This window comes from Misgurnus anguillicaudatus, chromosome 17, assembly GCF_027580225.2.
Source record: "Misgurnus anguillicaudatus chromosome 17, ASM2758022v2, whole genome shotgun sequence".
Lineage (NCBI taxonomy): Eukaryota > Metazoa > Chordata > Actinopteri > Cypriniformes > Cobitidae > Misgurnus > Misgurnus anguillicaudatus.
Window position 1 is genome coordinate 5,967,785 of NC_073353.2, and position 19,007 is coordinate 5,986,791.

The window sequence follows — 19,007 nt, forward strand, 5'->3', positions numbered from 1 at the left end:
TACCTCTCGCTCTCTTTGCTTGACATCACGCTCACTGACGTCACTAACTTTTACGCTTGTGCAATGCATGATGCATGATTCGCGGGCTAAATGTTCACATTTGTAAAATGCAGACAGCCGTGCCCCGGATCGTGAAGTTCGCTTACGCGAATTTTGCTTGCTTCTATGCTGGAAAGAGCAGCGCTAAATGTTGTGTGTGTAGGAAAAGACTGGGACAACCTCAAACTTTAACAGACACCTGTCACGGATGCACCCAGAAAAGTAAGTAAAATGCTTTCCATTGCCTAACGTTAGCTTTTTTCAAAAAATATTACTGACTAATGCATATATAACAAACAGAAGAAGCTAGGGTTAATGTATGTCTGGTTCAGATTACAGCATTTTTTGTCTGTTGATAAAAACTAAATAACTAAACCCTAATCCAAGTTTTTTTTAGTTACTGATCTGTTAGAATGATGGTTTAATAGTGCTGTTCATTGATTTTGATGTACGTTTTTTTGACATTTGGATATAAAGTGTTTCAATACTACAATATATGGTGTAAAAACGTCTGAGTGCTGCCCTCTTCAGGTTGAACGGTGGCTACTGCAGTTGAATTTTCCTATTTGATGTTGGGTCCAAAAAATGACTCCTACTATGGAAAATAAATTGTTTTTTTTTTTTAAGAAAATAATTTCAGCATGTTTTCTTAATAGACTTCAATGCCAACTCAGTTGTTTGTTCTTATTTCCTCAAAAAACAAAATGCAGCATGATTACACATTAAATTTGTAAATTTTCTTCGCTAGTTCTCAATCACAAGTTTACAACAATGGAAGAACACACATGCTTTTGATGGCTTCGTAAAGTTACAATGTGTGTTGCAAAGTGTATATGTCAAATCAGTAAATAAACTCCCTTTGCAATCGTGACAGTGGTGTCATTTTTGTTTAATGTAGAACCTCTTTAATACATTTTATCAGTTTTTTGAAGGTCCCAAAGTGGAGACATGTAGGCACTCTCAGACTCGAATACAGGACTTGAGACTCGACTCGGACTCGAACACTGGGGACTTGAGACTCGACTTGGACTCGAACTCTGGTAATGGTGACTCGACTTGGACTCAACTCGGACTCTTCTTTGGTGACTCGGACTTGGACTCGGACTCGAACACTGGGACTCGAGACTCGACTCGGACTCGAAAGTTGGTGACTCGACTACAACACTGGTTCAAACATTGCCTAAAAAAATTACACGTCAAACTCATATTTCGAAAATGAACGCATGAATGACTCCATCATCTCTTAATTACCAGTGGGAAACTTTCAGATAACCTGAAAATAAGTCTCAGGTCTGTTCTGATTAGGATATAGACAACAGAGATAAAACAGAGATTTAGCTTTTGCACATATTTGGAATACTGCAAAAAAACATTTCCAAATAAAGCACTGTTTCCATTCAGTGAGTCGAGGAAAACAAAACTGTAACTTTTTGATCCACTTTTTGTATATAATAAATTAAGTGCACCTCAGAGCAAAGTGTCATTCTAAAACGTTAATGAGGTGGATGGAAACATGACTACTGTTACCGTGGGTTCACACCAGCCGCGTTTGAGGCGTCAAATTCGCATCTACTGCGTCTAGTTTTCCGCTTGAACATTGTGTGTTTACTCGCTTCATTCGCGCATGAAAGCCAAGCATGAAATTCTAGTCATAGAGAGATTCACGCAGAAATTTGCGTCATGGGAGGGGCTTCTGCGACTTCGCTCGCTTTTTGTAATCACGTCACTAAAGCTCCTGATTGGTTAACGTGGCGCGTTTTTCCGCCAAAGTTCCAAATTTTCAACATGCGTGTTTTCCGCGGCAAGGCTCAATTCGCACCATTCGCGTGAACTAGACGTCTACCGCTCCGCTCTAAATGCCTCATTTGTGCCGCGAGACCTCCAAACGTGCTCCAACGCGTCTTCACATTGACTTAACATTAAAATCACTCTTGCTTGATGCCACTACCGCGGCTGGTCTGAATGCAGCATTAGGATATCAAAATAAACCTTGAGAAAATACTTCCCATATCTTTTGCTAACACTTAAGGTTGTACGTCCAATCACTCTTGAAGAACGTCCTTCAACTTTGTGCAAATTAATGTGCTGCCACTTTGTAGAAACAAAGCAAATCAGGAAGATATCAGCATGCACAGGTTGTATAAGAAAACATGACCTAAACTTGACTGTGTTGGGGTCACTATTTCCACTGATAAATCTAAGTACTGAAGCAAATAAAAGGCAATAGCAAACTGAATTGTCTTTGGTGAATGCTGACTATACAATTTCATGCTTTCGGTCTCTTTCAAAATACAAAAAAGAGAGAAAGCTTCATAGTTTTCTTACCAGAGTAACACTCATCATGTTATGGTGTTCCCAAGAGAACTTGAAGGAAACATTATTCCAAAGTGATATCATAGGACGATAACAGCATCAGAACCTCATGGAGTTGGGTTCTGTGCAGATTTTGGCACCACAAAATTCATTCAATCCCCTCCTCTTACACCGCTAAGGTCATCTCAGGTCACAGAAAGACAAACAGCTGAGAGGCATTTCTGGGCAACACGCGAGATATAGTCTATAAGCTAACCCCTCAGGACGCTAGCAGCTAAACACTTGCATTCCTTCTTCATCACTGAGGTTCACGCACCCTCCCTCATCATCGAGCTCATCGAGTTGCAGGCTACCGAATGAGTACTTGTTTCTGGGGAGGGGGGACGAGCTACGGGCAGCTGAATTTTCAAACCCCAGCGATTGGCTGCAGGAGCCAGTAGACTCTGCCTCATCCGAATCGCTGGTGTCTGTTCCACTGCTGGTGGAGCCGTCAATCATCTGCACTGCGCCGAAGCGACGACGCGGGGAGTTCGCCTTTAGATTGGCCTTGCCTGGGAGCGCGAGCCCATTGGCCAGCATTCTACGTTCAAGCATCGCCATTCGCTCGGATCGAGAGAAAACGGGAGTGTGTGGCTGATTTAAAACACGTGAGTTTGTTTCTGACGGGCTACTAACTGCATTCTGGGACTTGTTTGCCGAGCGGTTCGCGATTGGGGAACAGCTGCTAAAAAGTCCACCCCTGTCCTCTCGAAGTCCTGTTTTTGAACTAAAGCTTCGCCCGGTGTATCCATTATACTGGGCGTGGCTTAGTGAGCTAGTCCTGTGAAAAGAGGAGGGGGCGGGGCTAGAAGTCAGGCTCCTGGTACCTGTGTAACGTTTAATGGGGCTTTTCGCAGCAAGCTCATCCAATAGCGTGCTATGGAGCGGCCCACGGACAGGAGCCCCGCTTCCGAATAAAGACGACTGAAAAATGTTACCGAATTGATTTGGAGAGGAGGGGCTCGGATAGCTGTGGACGGGGCTTTCGGCTTGGCTTAAAGGGGAAAGGGGCGGAGACTCTGCCTGACTAAACTTGCCCAAGTATCTGTCTTGCTGTGGGTGGGACATACCGAACCCCGCACCACGATCAGGTGCGCCGTCAGTATAGCGTGTGTGCGATTGTGACCTGCTGACCCGACCTCGGACTTCCTGTTCACTAAACTCTGCGTCACTGCAGTCGATATAAGGGATGGACGAGCTGCTGCCTACGGCCGCGCGGGATGCCAGACCTGATTGATCTGTGTGCTGCTGTTTATCAGCTTGACGTCGGCTGTTCTCCATTTGGTTGCTGCATCCGTTCTCCAGGTTCGAAGGGGAGGAGTTTCCAGTAGGTTTCACAGCAGAATCTTCTGAACTTGCTAGAAATGAGCCTTCCCAGCTCTGCCTACCAGCCTGAGAGAGAGAGAGAGACACAAAGGTTAATCATCAGTACTTCGGTTGACACATACAGTAGATGTGTATATGTGGAAAGACTGACTTGTTTTGGCAGGGCAGAATGAAGAGGTGACGTGCTGCTGCTGTTGTACTGAACTCGACTGTGTTTCCTGAAAGAAAGAACAACAACCACAAACTGTACAAACACATGTGCACGCTTTATGATGATACCACGGAAATCTTAAAGGAACGGCAGCACTGAATTCTACTCAGACTTACCTTTCATATGGCAGTTTTTTAAACTCATTTTCCTTCACATAATCTATAACCTGCTTTTGTGTCCGGCCGCTGCAGAGAAGAGAGGGTAATAAAGAGTAAATGGGTAAAACACTAAACAAAATGAGCAGAATTAAACTTGTAGATATCTATCTACAAATGCACAGTGGATACAATGAATCATTGTATAGGGCTTTTCACACTTGAAATAGTTAGCCATGGGTTATAAACCATTTGTTTCACAATTTCTCATATTTATAGTGGTGTGAAAAAGTGTTGAGCCCTTGCTGATTTTTTTGCATGGTAGTCGCACTTTAATGTTTCAGATCATGAAACCAATTTAAATACAGTATTAATCAAATATAACACAAGTAAACACAACATACAGTTTTTAATGAAGGTTTTTATTATGATAGGAAAACAAAATCCAAACCCACATGGCCCGGTGTGAAAAAGTTAAAACATAACTTAACTGAGGTTTATCATATCTGAGTTCTGTTTTTCTAGCCACACCCAGGCCTGATTACTGCCACACCAGTTCCAAATCAAGAAATCACTTAAATAGGACCTGCCTGACAAAGTGAAGTAGACCAAAAGATCCTCAAAAGCAACACATCATGTTGAGATCCAAATAAATTCAGGAACAAATGAGAAAGAAAGTGAATGGTGGTGGTAGTGTGATAATCTGGGGCTGTTTTGCTGCTTCAGGGCCTGGAAGACTTGCTGTGATAAATGGAACCATGAAATTTGCTGTCTACCAAAAAAATCCTGAAAAAATCCTGAAGGTCAATGTCTGGCCATTTGTTTGTGACCTCAAGCTGAAGCAAACTTGGGTTCTGCAGCAGGACAAAGATCCAAAACACACCAGCAAGTCCACCTCTGAATGGCTAAAGAAAAACAAAATAAAGACTTTGGAGTGGCCTGGTCAAAGTTCTGACCTCAATCCTGTGGCATGACCTTAACAAAGCGGTTCATGCTTGAAAACCCTCAAATGTGGCTGAATTACAACAATTTTGCAAAGATGAATAGACAAAATTGACGTCATTTGACCCGCTCGTTCCTCCAATGACTAGAAAGAATGAATGTAGCCAATTAGATAACGAATCCAACAATCTTTGTGTTTTATTTCCTGATGTGGAAACTGCATTTTTTATGCTAAGATAAAGAAAAATAATAAGAACGAACGTGTATGCATGTAAACAAAAGACTTTTATTTTGGGGCTGACTGGCACTTAATCAAACACATCTGAATGTCATTTCCAAATCATACTAAAGTCTTTGATTGGGATTTTCAGGTGTGTTTGATTAGGGTTGGAGCTAAACTTTGCAGTACAGTGGCCCTCCAGGACCAGGAAAGCCCACCCCTGCTCTAAATGGTTTAGTAAAAACAACCCTTTTAGTGAAAGTAGGTCTTTTCATGGTTTGGGCTAGAGTGGGGGTCCTTTTCAAGAGGTTAGACATTTAAGTGTGACAAACATGCAACACTTTTTCACACCACTTTAACCAGGGGTTCAGAGATAAACCTGGGTTTCATAATCTAACTTTAATCCTTCAAGATTTAACTCCCAGGAGACGTTAACCGCATCACTAGTTTTAACGTGTTCACCGCAAACTTGGCAACACTGGTTAATGTGCCGGCTTGGACCGTTCCAATATGGCAGACGATTTACATATAGCGGCATATAGAAACAGCTGCTAATGACATATCTATGTATATTCAGCCACAGAACAAATTAAGAGAAGGGGACAGAGAATGAAAACCCATTTTTACCTTGTCTTTGTTGAATAATGGTAGTCTACCCACTTTCACAAACATACAAAAAGTGCTAAACATGCTAAACATCTCGGTCTCATAGAAATCCCTCTTTTAGAAATGTCAGCCAGAAAACAGCCCAATCTAAAAAAATTGATGCTTATGACATCACAGGCATCTAACTGCCCATCCACTTTAAACTAATTGGCTACATTTTTTGAGTGGCAGCAAAGTCAGCCAATCAGTAATGAGATTGCAAGTTAAGCCAGTAGGGGGAGCCAAATAGGTGCAAAACCACTTGTTAAAAATCCTCCACCCTTATAGAGCTATCTGAGAGAGGTTTTTAGGAAGCTTCTAAGGCATTACAGACCCAAACAAAAAATGTCTACATGTCACATCACAGAACAAGGATAAATACTCCGTTCAACCATTCTATGTCACCTTTAAGAGATCATTTCAATGGTCCCTTTCAGTTTTGTTACTATTTAGGGGTGTGTTTTATAGGTATTTTTGTTTCATTCTGTCCGACAGCACTTCTGACCAATTCTTAATAAAATTTTGTTTTTATTTGCATTTATTTACTGAAAATTAAAATTGGAAAAACATGGTCAATGTTTTTACATGTATTAAAAAATGAAATATATTTTGGAAAAACGCAAAACTTTGTGTCACATCTTTCATGGGTCTTGTCAAAACTAGAGTGGTCTCTTTGTTTTACACTGTACACGTTTGGCACTGCAATACTGTGTTAACCCCACAAAAACTGTGCTAACAGAGCTTCAGAGCAGTGTTTCTTAATCCCTGGAAAAATGTGGTAATAACCCAGCTTATAAATTTCAAGTGTAAAACGCTCCTTAACCTGCCGTTAAAAGCAGGGTTTAGAATAAATATAACCCAAGTTTATGCGCAGTGTGAAAAGCCTTTATGTGTACACACATGATGCTACAGTACCTGAACCTGAAGCAGGAGCCACGGGGGAATAACACTGCTTTGGGTCTCGCTCTGGGCTCTTCGTAGAGCCTGAAGAAGGCGTGATACTCCACACAGATCTTCCAGAACATTTTACAACAGTCCCGACTTGCCATTAAAAACTCCAGAGTGTCTGGACCAATGTTCTGCTACAGATAGAAAGAGAACTCATTTAGCATTTGGCAAACAGTTCTAATCAATGTGACTTACATTGCATTCAAGATAGACATTTAATCAGTTCATGCATCGAACCCACAATCTTTTTGCGCTTTTCCATTGCATAGTACCCAACAGGTCGGGTCGTGTCAACTCACTTTACTTTGGCTTGGTTAGCTTTTCCATTGAGTTTAGTACCACTTTAGAGTGGGAGGGATTATAGGCGTGTCGTTATATTTGCACGACCTATTGCTATGACATCATACAAAATGTGGGGGCGAGCAACATCATTGGAATGCAGTGTTTCCCATACATTCCAATGAAGGAGTAGAACCATCTCAAGGAGGATCAGAAAAAATGGACAGCATGTGAGTTAAATATAAGTGTCACAGCAAAGGGTCTAAATACTTATGACCATGTGATATTTCAATTTTTTTTAATACATTTGCAAAAATCTCTACATGTGTGTTTTTTTCTGTCTAGATGGGGTGTTGAGTGTATATTAATGAGAAATAAAATGAACTTTTTTGATGTTAGCAAGTATTAGTGTTTTTTACCTAACGTTTTAGTATCAGCTCAGCTCTCTTGGAAACCCTGACCGAGGTGGTACTACAAAATTATCAGGTACTACATACTGTACCTAGTGGAAAAGCCCCCAAAAGTGAGCTGACCCATCCTGACCTGTGGGGTACTATGCAATGGAAAAGCGCCATTAGTGTCACACTCCATTGTGTTTCAGGAATATTTATTCTGATATGATGCTATAGGTAGCATGCATACCAAAGCTTTTACACTGGCGGCCAGCGTACTGCATGTTTTTTAATTGTTTCCAATTGAAGCGCAGCCCTTTTCAAAAAAGCCAGCAGCTGGCGTTTTTTTTCCATGCTGAGCACATCGTTCAACAACTGATAAACAAAGCAAAAGATTCACAGCAACCAAAGCGCTCAGCTGATAAATGGTGGCAGTCGGCTGAAAAAAGTTTAAAAGCTTTGGTGTGCACACCCCCTTAGTGTAAATGCAGGTAGAAACAGGAATGAGACTCACGCTCGGATCTGCTCTTAGTTTGACAAGGAACTTTCTTCTCTTGAAACTCAGCTTGCGAACCTTTGACCAGCTGAAAATGTTGATCCTGGTGTGACCCTGAAAAAAACTCATGTCATGTAAAGCACTCTGTTTCTCATATATGCGTGTGTGTGTTTGTATATACCTGAAACACCAGGACACCACTGTGTGCTACAGCCAGATTGAGTCTCGTCCCCTCTTTGTCTTTAGTCGGGTGGAGTCGTATGCCGTACATCTCCAACCTACATGCCACTTCCAAAAGATGCTGATCTGACACTGCTGGAGTCTGCCCACTACACACACAAACACACACACACAACACAATTATGATGTGTCTGACATTCTTTCTGCTATGTGCGGTTTGCATGGAAATCTGGGGGTCTTATCCGTTTCTTTTACAAGTGTGTTTTAGAAACATCTGGCTGATGCATGTGCGAGTGTGTTTGCCTGCTAACTTACATGTGTCTATGGTGGAATTCCATAATTTTGTCCATCAGGGCCATCTGATCAGGAATGTAGTTGGTGTTTAGAAGATGCTGTCTGCACTGAGTTTCCTCAAAATCACCAATCTCAGCTAGATAAACACACATACACACACAGAGTATTTGACTGACAGCTCAAAGACAGAGAAACTGAGAGAGTCAAACAACACAGAAGAAAATAAACATGTCCTTGAACGACTACATAACGGTTCCTGAAAGAATGTGCATGGATTCACTGCTACAGTTCTTCAGTTTAATTTTCATTTCTGAATGTTTAATAAAGCAATAAGTTCAGATTTTATAGCTGTTTGAGGGCCCTTTTTTAACGATCTAAGCACATGGTCTAAAGCGCATGGCGCAAGTGCACTTAATGCATGTTCGAATCCACTTTTGCTAGTTTAACGACGAAAAAAATGGTTTGAGCACCTAGCGCACGACCTAAAAGGGTTGTTCCTATTCTTGTAATGAGCAATTGTTATATTTGTAAGAAACAGGAGATTTCCCAAGTGTGAAGAGCTGTTTTAGCACTAGGACAGCGCCCTGAGTGTTTTGAAAAATATTACTTAAAATAATATTATTACTCCTTATGTGTGTGCTGCAAATATATTTTATATTCGGACAGGATTTTAAAACATAAAGGTAAATAATATTTAAAACTATTTAAGCCGCATTCAGACAGCCAGCGATGTTATCGCTGCTCTTTGCCTGCCGCTGGTGGTTGATGTCGCTTGTGGGCGTTCCCACTTCTGGTTGCGTAGTAGTGTGACGTTACCCCATGTTGTAAACAACAAATCAGTGCTCCACTTACTTCACTCCCATTGGTAGTCGCTTGTGAAACTCGCTGCTAATTTGCATAAAGTTAAACTTTTCTCAACTTTTGTCGCGCGACTCCGTCGCTAATCGCGCCTACATTCTGTCGCCAATGGTCACGTTCGCTCGTGTCGCCGGAAGTCGCCCAGTTTCCATTGAAATGAATGAGATCGCGTCGCTCTGCTACTGCTTGTCGTCTGAATGGGGTGTAAGGGATTTAGATTTAGGGATCTTCCTTCTTTTTGTTTTTATTGGTGTGTTATGCATTATATCTGTATCAACATCTTTCGCAGAAAGTTTTCAAAGTTAAAAGTGTTGTTTTTGGTCCTTCCGCCCCTGCAGAGGTCTGTGCACATCACAGCTAGTTAAGGCTGCTAGAGTTTAACTGCACACTGTGAGATTGATTGTTAACTTACACTGAATGATATGAGATACCAGAAGAGCAGCGCTGGCATCGCTACAGGTGAGGCGTCCACTAGTCAGATCCTGTCTCACCTGTAGAGCAAACAAGTACCTGAGAGAAAACAGACACATAAATCAGGATGACAGACACACGAGGGCCTTTATATATAAAATGCCAGAAATGTTTTTACCTGGTCAGCTCTTCCAGCAGAAGTGAATGATCGGGGGGAAAAAATTTCACAACAAACCGAAGAACTGTGTGTTTGGACCCTGGACACAAACACACACAATCACTTCTAGAGATCTTGTGTTACAGTTTTATAGGGCTAGCATGAAGATGTTTAAACTTTTAAAAATAGTCTTGTAGCAACCACAGACAGACACTAAACACACAGAAACAGACACACAGAGTTGTGATGCATCTTACGTGTGATTTGCTTTCTAATGGGCTTTAGTAAATCCAGCCAGACCTGTAGAGTAGATCACAGATGAGTACACAGCCCTTCTGCTTAAAGTTCATCCCAAAGTTTTGCTTTGCTCCATTTCTTCTCACTTACCGTCTGTCTGTGATGGTTGTGAAACTCCAGGCCAAAATAATCGCCCTCAATGAGATTGAGATGAGAGCAGACCATATCAAACAAAACCCGACCACAACATTGATGCTGTAAACAACAAGACAAACACAAACTGTAAATTCAACAGGAAATGCACATAAAAGGTTTGCGTTAATGAATTCATGACCTGAATTTATCAAATGTATAGCCTGATGTCATTGGAGGCCCATGAAGACAATTATGTCAGATTTTTTTATTCTTTTATGATATGTGACCCTGGACCACAAAACCAGTTATAAGAGTCATCATCTGAAAGGTGAATAAAGAAGCTTTCCATTGATGTATGAGATACAACTATTTGAGAATCTGAGGGTGCAGAAATCCAAATATTCAGAAAATATTTAAAGTTGTCCAAATAAAATCCTTGCAAACTCCACTCACAAAAATAATGTTTTTATATTCGATATATTATATCGTCGGTGTCCGATGAAAACCACGTATGTCCATTTTGCAGATTTTGAGAGTTTTCAACGGATTGAATGTCCAGGTTCATTTCCGTATACAGTATGCTTCACATACCTAAATGACCAATAAAAAGTTGTGAAATCATGTCATCTGATTTTCACGTATATCTATTTGGTGTCAAAGCTGTCAATCACCCCCGTATCTCCCGCCCTATGGAAGCATTTCGCCGGTCTCGTGAAGTTTTATCGAAGCTCAGGACTGGATAGCCGAATAAACACAGCCTGGTGAGACGATTCATGCGTTTACATGCGTACTTTTCCCCTGCAGATCAGATCACAGATCGGAGTACACCACCCCCTTCAATACGATCCAAAATTTGCATCCGATCGTCCTCAATCGTATTGATTAAGGTGTTTACATGAAGGCTTTTCAATACAATTGAGCCATCAATATGATTACAAACGGTTATTATTTGGTTGCATGTAAACGTACCTACTGACTTTCCTTCATCGAGGTAAACGTTTCCCCCCTGACGCCAGACGTACGTCTAGGAGTGACAACATTACAGTAGGACTGTGCAAACAAAGTATCTGTCTAGCATTACCATGTCAGTGTATTGATTCATTGTCCCTTCATAGTTTGCAAGAGACAGTTAATAAATGTATAATTCATATTAAATAAACTAAGCGTATTTAATAAACCAAGAGGTAGGCTATTTAATAAACTAAGCGTATTCATCTGTCAATATGAAACGGGACTTGGGCATTCTAATTAATGATCGGAAGAACGCGTATCGACCACCGTTACTGTAAAATATGCATGTATGTCCATTTAAAATCAATTTTGGTCAAATGTGGATTATATCATTACACTTGCAAGAATATGGTTAAAGATGTCGTACCAAGTATGACAATGCTACATTCAGCTGCTTTTGAAATACGATGTTTTTTTCACTTCCTGAAAAATAACCGTTTTGGACAGCGACGATATATTATTCCTAATATATTATTAGAAAATGTACTAAATATCTTCATGTAACATGATCTTTACGTAATATACTAATGATTTTTGGCATTAAAAAATCACTCTAAAACAAACAGTGCTAAATGGTACTAAAACTGGTTCTTGGCTCGTAATCATAGAGGAACCATTTTTAGTGCTATACAGCACCTAGGAAGAACCATATGGGGGTCATATAGCACCACTATAGCACCGCATATGGTTCTACACCGGTGCAACACAAGTACTTCATCTGTGCTATATGGTACTTAAAATGGTTCCTCTATGATTACGAGCCAAAAACCACTTTTAGTGCTATTTAGCACTGTTTGTTTTTAGAGTGTACTGTAACTTGTCCAACACTGAAAGTTAAGATGACTGGGAAAAAATCATGAGGTAGAGAAAGAAAATGTCTAAAAACAAACTAGATATAATAAAATATAATATAATATAATTTAGTATAATATAATAGTTGACCAATAGACAATGATTTAAACACAGTTGTTGGTCAGATCAGAATCAGATATATATATTGACCTCTCTCTCTCTCTCTCTCTCTCTCTCTCTCTCTCTCTCATTCTCTGAATGTTAAAGAAATGTATAAAAGTTGTGTGAAAGCTTTTAATAAGAAAGTCCTGAACAACAGATGTGATACTCCTTGGCGTAATGTGAATGGAGAGCACTATATAAGCCACCGTTACCCAAGAGGGGAGGTGATATTCAATGGAGGATTTTACATGGGGTAATAGCTGCACTGTAAAAAAATTGCTGTAATTTTGCAGCTGGTTGCCAGTAACTTACTGTAGAAGATAAAGTCTGAAAATGTTACATGTTCTTTTAACTTTGAACAAAATGTTGCCAGTAAATAACATAAATGTAAAATCTACAGTAAGTTACTGGCAGCTAGTTGCCAGTAATTCCCATTAATACTGTAATTTTTACAGAATTTCTTTACAGTGTGTAAATGCTTTCATTTCAGTGTTGAATCCGGAAATAAGTCCTGATTGCCCTTTTTGTGGTCAAAGAGAAACAGTTTTTCTCGCTTTTATAAATTGTTGTAGATTGAGACCTTTATTCTGTGTTTTAGAACATTTTTTTTCTATGCAAATGTTTATTTGTGTTTTTAAATATGTAAGAAAAAGGCCTTTTGAATGTCAATTGTTGAATTTTGTTCTGGGTCAGTCAAAAATGGCAATTTATGTGAGCAGAAAAAATAAGGTTGAAAACATATCTGGACAAGGTGTTCTGATGGTTCTTACCAATTTGTTTAAGTCAAGGGTAGTTACAGATTTTAATTATTTTAAGGCCATGAATGACCTGTTGTCCTTTGAAATGAAATGGTGTTGTAATGAGGCATTGTGTTCTGTGTGTGAAGGTGTGAGGGTTAGCAGGACAGATGAACCCAAATGCAGACAGTGTCGGGGAAAAACAGAAAACACTTTATTACAAACAAAAACCCACGAGGGGGTAAACAACATAAAACATGAACTAGACGAATAACACTACAACTATGACTATGACTTGGTATCTTGAGTAGCAAGGAAACATGAACACGAGGAACAGAACACAGCACAATGATCCTGCACAGAACTAAAGATACACTGACATTAAATAGAAGAAAGCAAACAAGATAACGAGCGGGAACAGGTGATGAGAGAAAACCAATGATTACTAATAAGCAGGAGAATGAGGGGGCGGGGTCAGAGGACAAGACACCGGAGGCACATGCCAAACACAAAAACAAGGCATGAACCTCCACACAAGGCCAGGGACTGCCAGAACTCTGCCACCATGACAAAATACAAATTTAACAAGACTTCAAGGCAGAGTCCTGACCGAAGGGATGTTAGTCTTTGCATCTTTTTTGCAGTAAGGTTTTTCTTTGTATTAGGAAGATGTTGTATTACATGTATGTACATGTTTAATTTTTTTGTGAATATGTAATGTGTATATATGTTATTATGTATGTTTTTGACCTTTTTTGTCATTAAATGGACTTTTTAAATTCAAAATTCTCTCTCTCTCCAAACTGAATTATATCTGGTTAACATAAGCCAAGTCAATTAATAAAAGGTCATAAGGCAACAGGGATAGGTGAATAGACCTTAAGCACATTTGTGCGTGTGTGTGTGTGTGTGTGTGTGATCATTAACGTGTTCCATGTAGGAACTGATGTTCAGTCAGACAAAATCATCCTGAAACATTTGTTCAGCCCTTCTGGTTTGTAACATCTGATACATTCTGTCATGATCTTTTTACCATCAAGTCAGGAGGACAGACTGTCTTTGTCATGCTCACGTTGCCTTTAACACATTCCAGTTCACAAACACACACAAATTACACAAACACAGAATAAAAATACTAAAAATGTTTAAAAAATATATAAAAAATATAATTTATTTCATTTCTCTGTAAGCACTCAACAGATAATAAATTTTCTGAAGACACACACAGAGACACGCACACCCACCCATACACACACACACACACACACACACACACACACAGAGAGAGAGAGAGAGAGAGAGAGAGAGAGAGAGAGAGAGTCTTTATTCATGCTCTCTAAGGGCACACAGATGAGGTCAGAAATAACAGCCGGCATTGAGATTGTGAACAGCAGGTGTTTCTTTTGTGTGTTATCCAAGCACACACACACACACACACACACACACACACACACACACACACACACACACACACACACACACACACACATAATGAAAATGAAGAATTCTAATGTAAAGGCGGTCACAGCCTCTGACTGGGGAGAAACTATAATTGTGAAATATGTCAGACCGCAGAAATGAAGGAATGTGAGAAAATTGCTTGATTTTAACCTCAAATGATGCTGTGTGAAGCAAACAGATAGTCAGAGATACAGCAATAATACAGAGACAATCTGAACCCTTAGTCATATGTTTTTAGAAACCTCAGTAAACCAACACACGTTATAAACGATATCTCACACTAAACACCTCAAGAAGAAGTAAACCTTAACTGTACTACAATCAGATTCAGTCTCATCATATCTAGTAGATTTATGGCTGAATTGTCTAAACACAGAGCTTATATTGTGAAAGTCCCAAACAGATGTGAACATGAACAACAGTGAGAACTTTTTAGACAAGCTTGATCACACACAGTGACATCTACACACAGATGATATGTTGGCAGTCACAGATAATGCCCAAACAATAAATAACAAATATATGTGACCCTAAAGATGACTGGAAATCACAATTGATTGCCATTACAAAGCCAGGATATTATTTAATATAGCTCTAAATGTGTTTGACTGAAGAAATAAAGTAATATAGATCTAGGATGACATGAGGGTAGGGGTGTGACGAGATCTCGCGAGATAAAAAATGTTTAGAAAGATTAATTATGTCACGAGACTTCTCGTGGAGGTGAAATGCTGGCCGTTTTTCAAACAAAAGGCTGCATCCCTTCGGAGGTTGCATTTGTAGACTGCATATTACAGAATATTAACAATTATAACGTTTTCTATTATATTTAGTTAATCATAAATTGTTGTAATATGCTTATGACTTGTGAATGTAATGCTAATTTAAAGGTAGGGTATCACATTTTGAAAAATGCTATCGGAAACTGTAGGCCGACTAGCAATGAAATCCCAATGCGACTCTCCATTCAAATCGGCATCCAAAGTCACGCCTCTTTCAAAACACATGAACACGCACAGATCAGACGGTCACATCTCATGTCACCAGCGAGAAAACTTTGCAGTACAAATTAAAAAACATTTTCGGTTTCAAAATGTTGTGTAGTAACTATATTGTTACGCTAATCTGTATAACAAACACAAATTTCATAAGCGACACAATGTTTCATCAAAGTTGAATATCGGAATCCATCTCAATACAAACATATTGCGTACCTACCTTACCAAAATAAACAGTGCAACGATCCTTTCAGACCCTTTGCCTCCTGCAGCTGTTTCATCTAGTGGTAAAATTACCCATGTTAATTTGGGTTTTTGCTATTTGTTGATCCAGGCAGTTTTTGCTGCTGTTGTTTTAAAAGATGTCTTTCATTTTGTGGCTCCTGTACAGGTTGTCAATTCAGCAGGAAAGTTTGCCATTCTCCCTCTGTTTACAGACGGGAGGTGAGCGCACGTGAACGCACCAATGACATTATGGGCCCTATCTTGCACCCAGCGCAATTGACTTTGTCAGTGACGCATGTATCACTCGTATTTTGCACCGGCGCACAGTGCGTTTTTCCCAAACTAGGGAATGAACTTGCGCTCCCTGGGCGGTTCAGCGCAAAAAAGGAGGCGTGTTCCGGCGCAAACCATCCCTGATGCTATTTTGCAGTTTCAAAAAACAATTGCGCCACTGACCAAAAAAAACTAGTCTAAAGTCAGTGGCGCGTTGTGCGTTGTTCATTATTCTATTTTAAGGGCGCATGCTTGACCATAATGTATAGCGTGCACAACGCGCACACACTTTGCTTATCTAATCTACACAGATGCAACAGTTATTTTTGCAAATCATAAATTGTTACAATAAAAAATATTATACAACAGTTCTTTCTGGTTCTCGAATCTGATTGGCTAAGAGCCATACGATATTGTGCTGATAACAGCACTGTAGCCGCTTCACCTTTAGTATTATTCCGCCACCTAGTGAATGGAGGTCCTAAGCAGGCTCATCTCTGAATGGAAAAACACATACGCGCTGTTTGAATCACTCTCCGTGTATCTCATTAGTTTACTAGCTCATAAATCAGTCTGAATCCCCAATCTGAAGTTATTAGTCAAAGATCGGCGCTCTTGGATGTTACGTTACAGTTAATGGGAGAAATGTCTTGTCACATCGTGTGGATTATTAACACTTGGAAAGAGGAATATAAACACTCGTTTTTTTTCTGGAGCTATATTTCAATCACAGCCGTGATGATATAGAGCTATATCACACGACTCCGAGAGCGATATTGCTTTTATACAACAGTTCGACGGCACACGTTTGAAAAACGAAAACTGGAAAACAACAACGGAGTTATTTTAAAAGCCTCTTTGTATGAGAACTACTTCTTCCGCCACGGATTTGAGGGCGGCCAGAATGACAAGTAAAACTTTCGGCTGCTTTGAAGCTCATAACAACTCAATGGACGGAAAAGCCGTTACTTTATATTACCGTTTCTTGGTCACAAAGTGTAGTTTTAAGATTAGTTCAGTCGAGAATGTATATGTATTATATTTAAATCTGCAGTCGATTAGTAAAGATAGCGCCTGTTTGAACGTTTGCTTAGTGAGATTCGGTACGAATGAGAACCAAAGCATGAGCGGACATCAGTGTTCACTCGCCCCGCTGACCACCGCCCTCTCTGGGCTACATTTCTGACAGAGATACCCCGGCTCTCATGTTGGCCTTGTTTGTTTATGATCGTCAAAATGAGATCAAATCAGCAGTATTTGGTGTCATGATCAAACTATTACTTGTTTTTTAATTCACATTTAGTGTCTTTTGTGTTGTTATTGTTTTGGCGCGAGGTAAAAGTTAATAAAACTATTTGTATAACGTTACTATTGCTTTCTCATTTATTCTTAACGTGATACAAGCACTCGATTATTATTATTAAACTTTGTTCTTGTCAGTACTATATAAAACGTTTTTTTATAAGTGTCAGAGATATGTTTTTGCATGCTGCTTATAAATATACCAGTGGCGATATCTCATAACATGTTTTAATAGTCAGGTCACGATAAAGTAAATGATCAATGTCCACATTTAAAAGCTCGTGCCTCTGGCCTAATCACAGCCGTGATGATATAGAGCTATATCGCACTCCTACTCAACGATATTGCTTAATTAACACATGAGATAAGGGAAATCATAGTGGGGAGCATTGTGGTGATAGTTTTTATTTATTGTGTGGCTGCGTTAAAAAATTCTCATGCAAATAACGATTAAAATATTTTCATAAGTTTGTTGTGTGGCTGTATTACGTTTATTTTATGTAAATAATAATTAAAATGTTTTCATAAGAAACCTTAATGTATATGAACTTGATTTGTAAGTGTACTTTGGGGTTGGACCTGGCTTGTGTTTCTTGGGTCCGATTTCAAAGCCCCCAAACCCTTTCAGCGGTGAGGGTGGATGCACCGATGTCCTCTGCTGGCGTCAGGTCATGTGTAGAGGCAGATGTAAATCCGTCATAATAATAGCAACCCGCCATGCAACTTGCGCCCTTGCGTTTAAAGGGAATATTGGATAGCATTCTGATTGTTTTATTTGACGTTACGCCCAAACCACACCTATGAATAATGAACCTACTTCAGACCAACCCCTTATTGATTTGCGCCTGGTGCAAGAGTTATTTCTCCCGCTGGGAAAATAGCAACAGCGCACAAGATCCGCCCACAAAGTCACATGCGCTTTGCGCTTCGCACTTGCGTTTTAGATCGTTAAATAGGGCCCATTGTGTCTGCGTGAACAAGCTGCGCGGTGGCATTCAAATTACGCTTACGGATGAGGCACAAAAAAGGCAACTTCCGTTTGGACCGAAATCTATGATTGGTTGAACATTTCTTTCACAGATGACATGAATTTCTACAAATACATTTAAACAACTTAACATAGTGATTGCTATCAGAATGTGAGGAGACTTTTAACCAGCATTAGAGGTCGACCGATATGCTTTTTCTCTGGCCGATGCCGATGCCGATTTTTTAGAAATCAGGGCAGCCGATGGCCGATATGTTTGGCCGATTTTCTATATGTACATAATAATCAAAATGTTCTCATCATCATTAGCAGATATTTTAAATGCAAAAATGTCACTATTTAAGTCAAAGTATTTAAAAATATATGACTGGTCTTTCTGAAGAGTTTTACAACCTCCTCTGCACCATGCATTTATCAGACACAGATATTACCTGACACTCTGCTGTCATAATCTTTGATCAGTTTTTTACCATGGCTTTTATTGCTTTGTAGGATAAAATCCTTATTTGGTAGACCTGATAAAATATTTATTTATCATAAAGTTAACATGGTAAATGTCTATGGTTTTTAGTTGAGACTGTTATTTAGGGCAAATCTTTCTAAACACATTTACATTCTCATTTCTGAGGCGCTATAAGTGACTGATTGTGCTGACAGTGACGTCTTGTGAGTTTAGTGTTGGGACAGATCTGTTGTTTCAACCGTTCATTCAAACGAATCCGTTCAAAGGAGTCAGTTCGCGAATCGGACGCGCTGTGTTCTAATCCAGGCTGAGCAGCGCAAAACTGTAAACAAAGTCTTACTGTAACAACACGAAAAACATTTCCTTTGTGGATATGAT

The 19,007-nt window shown here is 39.7% G+C and overlaps 1 protein-coding gene across 1 annotated transcript in view; it reads right to left on the minus strand.

Moving 5' to 3' along the window:
* The window catches only part of LOC129451705 (FERM, ARHGEF and pleckstrin domain-containing protein 1), a 50,283-nt gene that overhangs the window by 24,564 nt on the left and 6,712 nt on the right, over positions 1 to 19,007 (minus strand). The window contains exons 3-13 of the mRNA XM_073854883.1: positions 10,233 to 10,337; positions 10,103 to 10,145; positions 9,867 to 9,945; positions 9,690 to 9,787; positions 8,441 to 8,555; positions 8,127 to 8,274; positions 7,964 to 8,059; positions 6,746 to 6,912; positions 4,045 to 4,113; positions 3,869 to 3,935; positions 3,621 to 3,783 (exon numbers count right to left, since the gene is read on the minus strand). Coding sequence (XP_073710984.1) covers positions 3,621 to 3,783; positions 3,869 to 3,935; positions 4,045 to 4,113; positions 6,746 to 6,912; positions 7,964 to 8,059; positions 8,127 to 8,274; positions 8,441 to 8,555; positions 9,690 to 9,787; positions 9,867 to 9,945; positions 10,103 to 10,145; positions 10,233 to 10,337 — 1,150 coding nt within the window. The remainder of the gene's footprint in view (positions 1 to 3,620; positions 3,784 to 3,868; positions 3,936 to 4,044; positions 4,114 to 6,745; positions 6,913 to 7,963; positions 8,060 to 8,126; positions 8,275 to 8,440; positions 8,556 to 9,689; positions 9,788 to 9,866; positions 9,946 to 10,102; positions 10,146 to 10,232; positions 10,338 to 19,007) is intronic.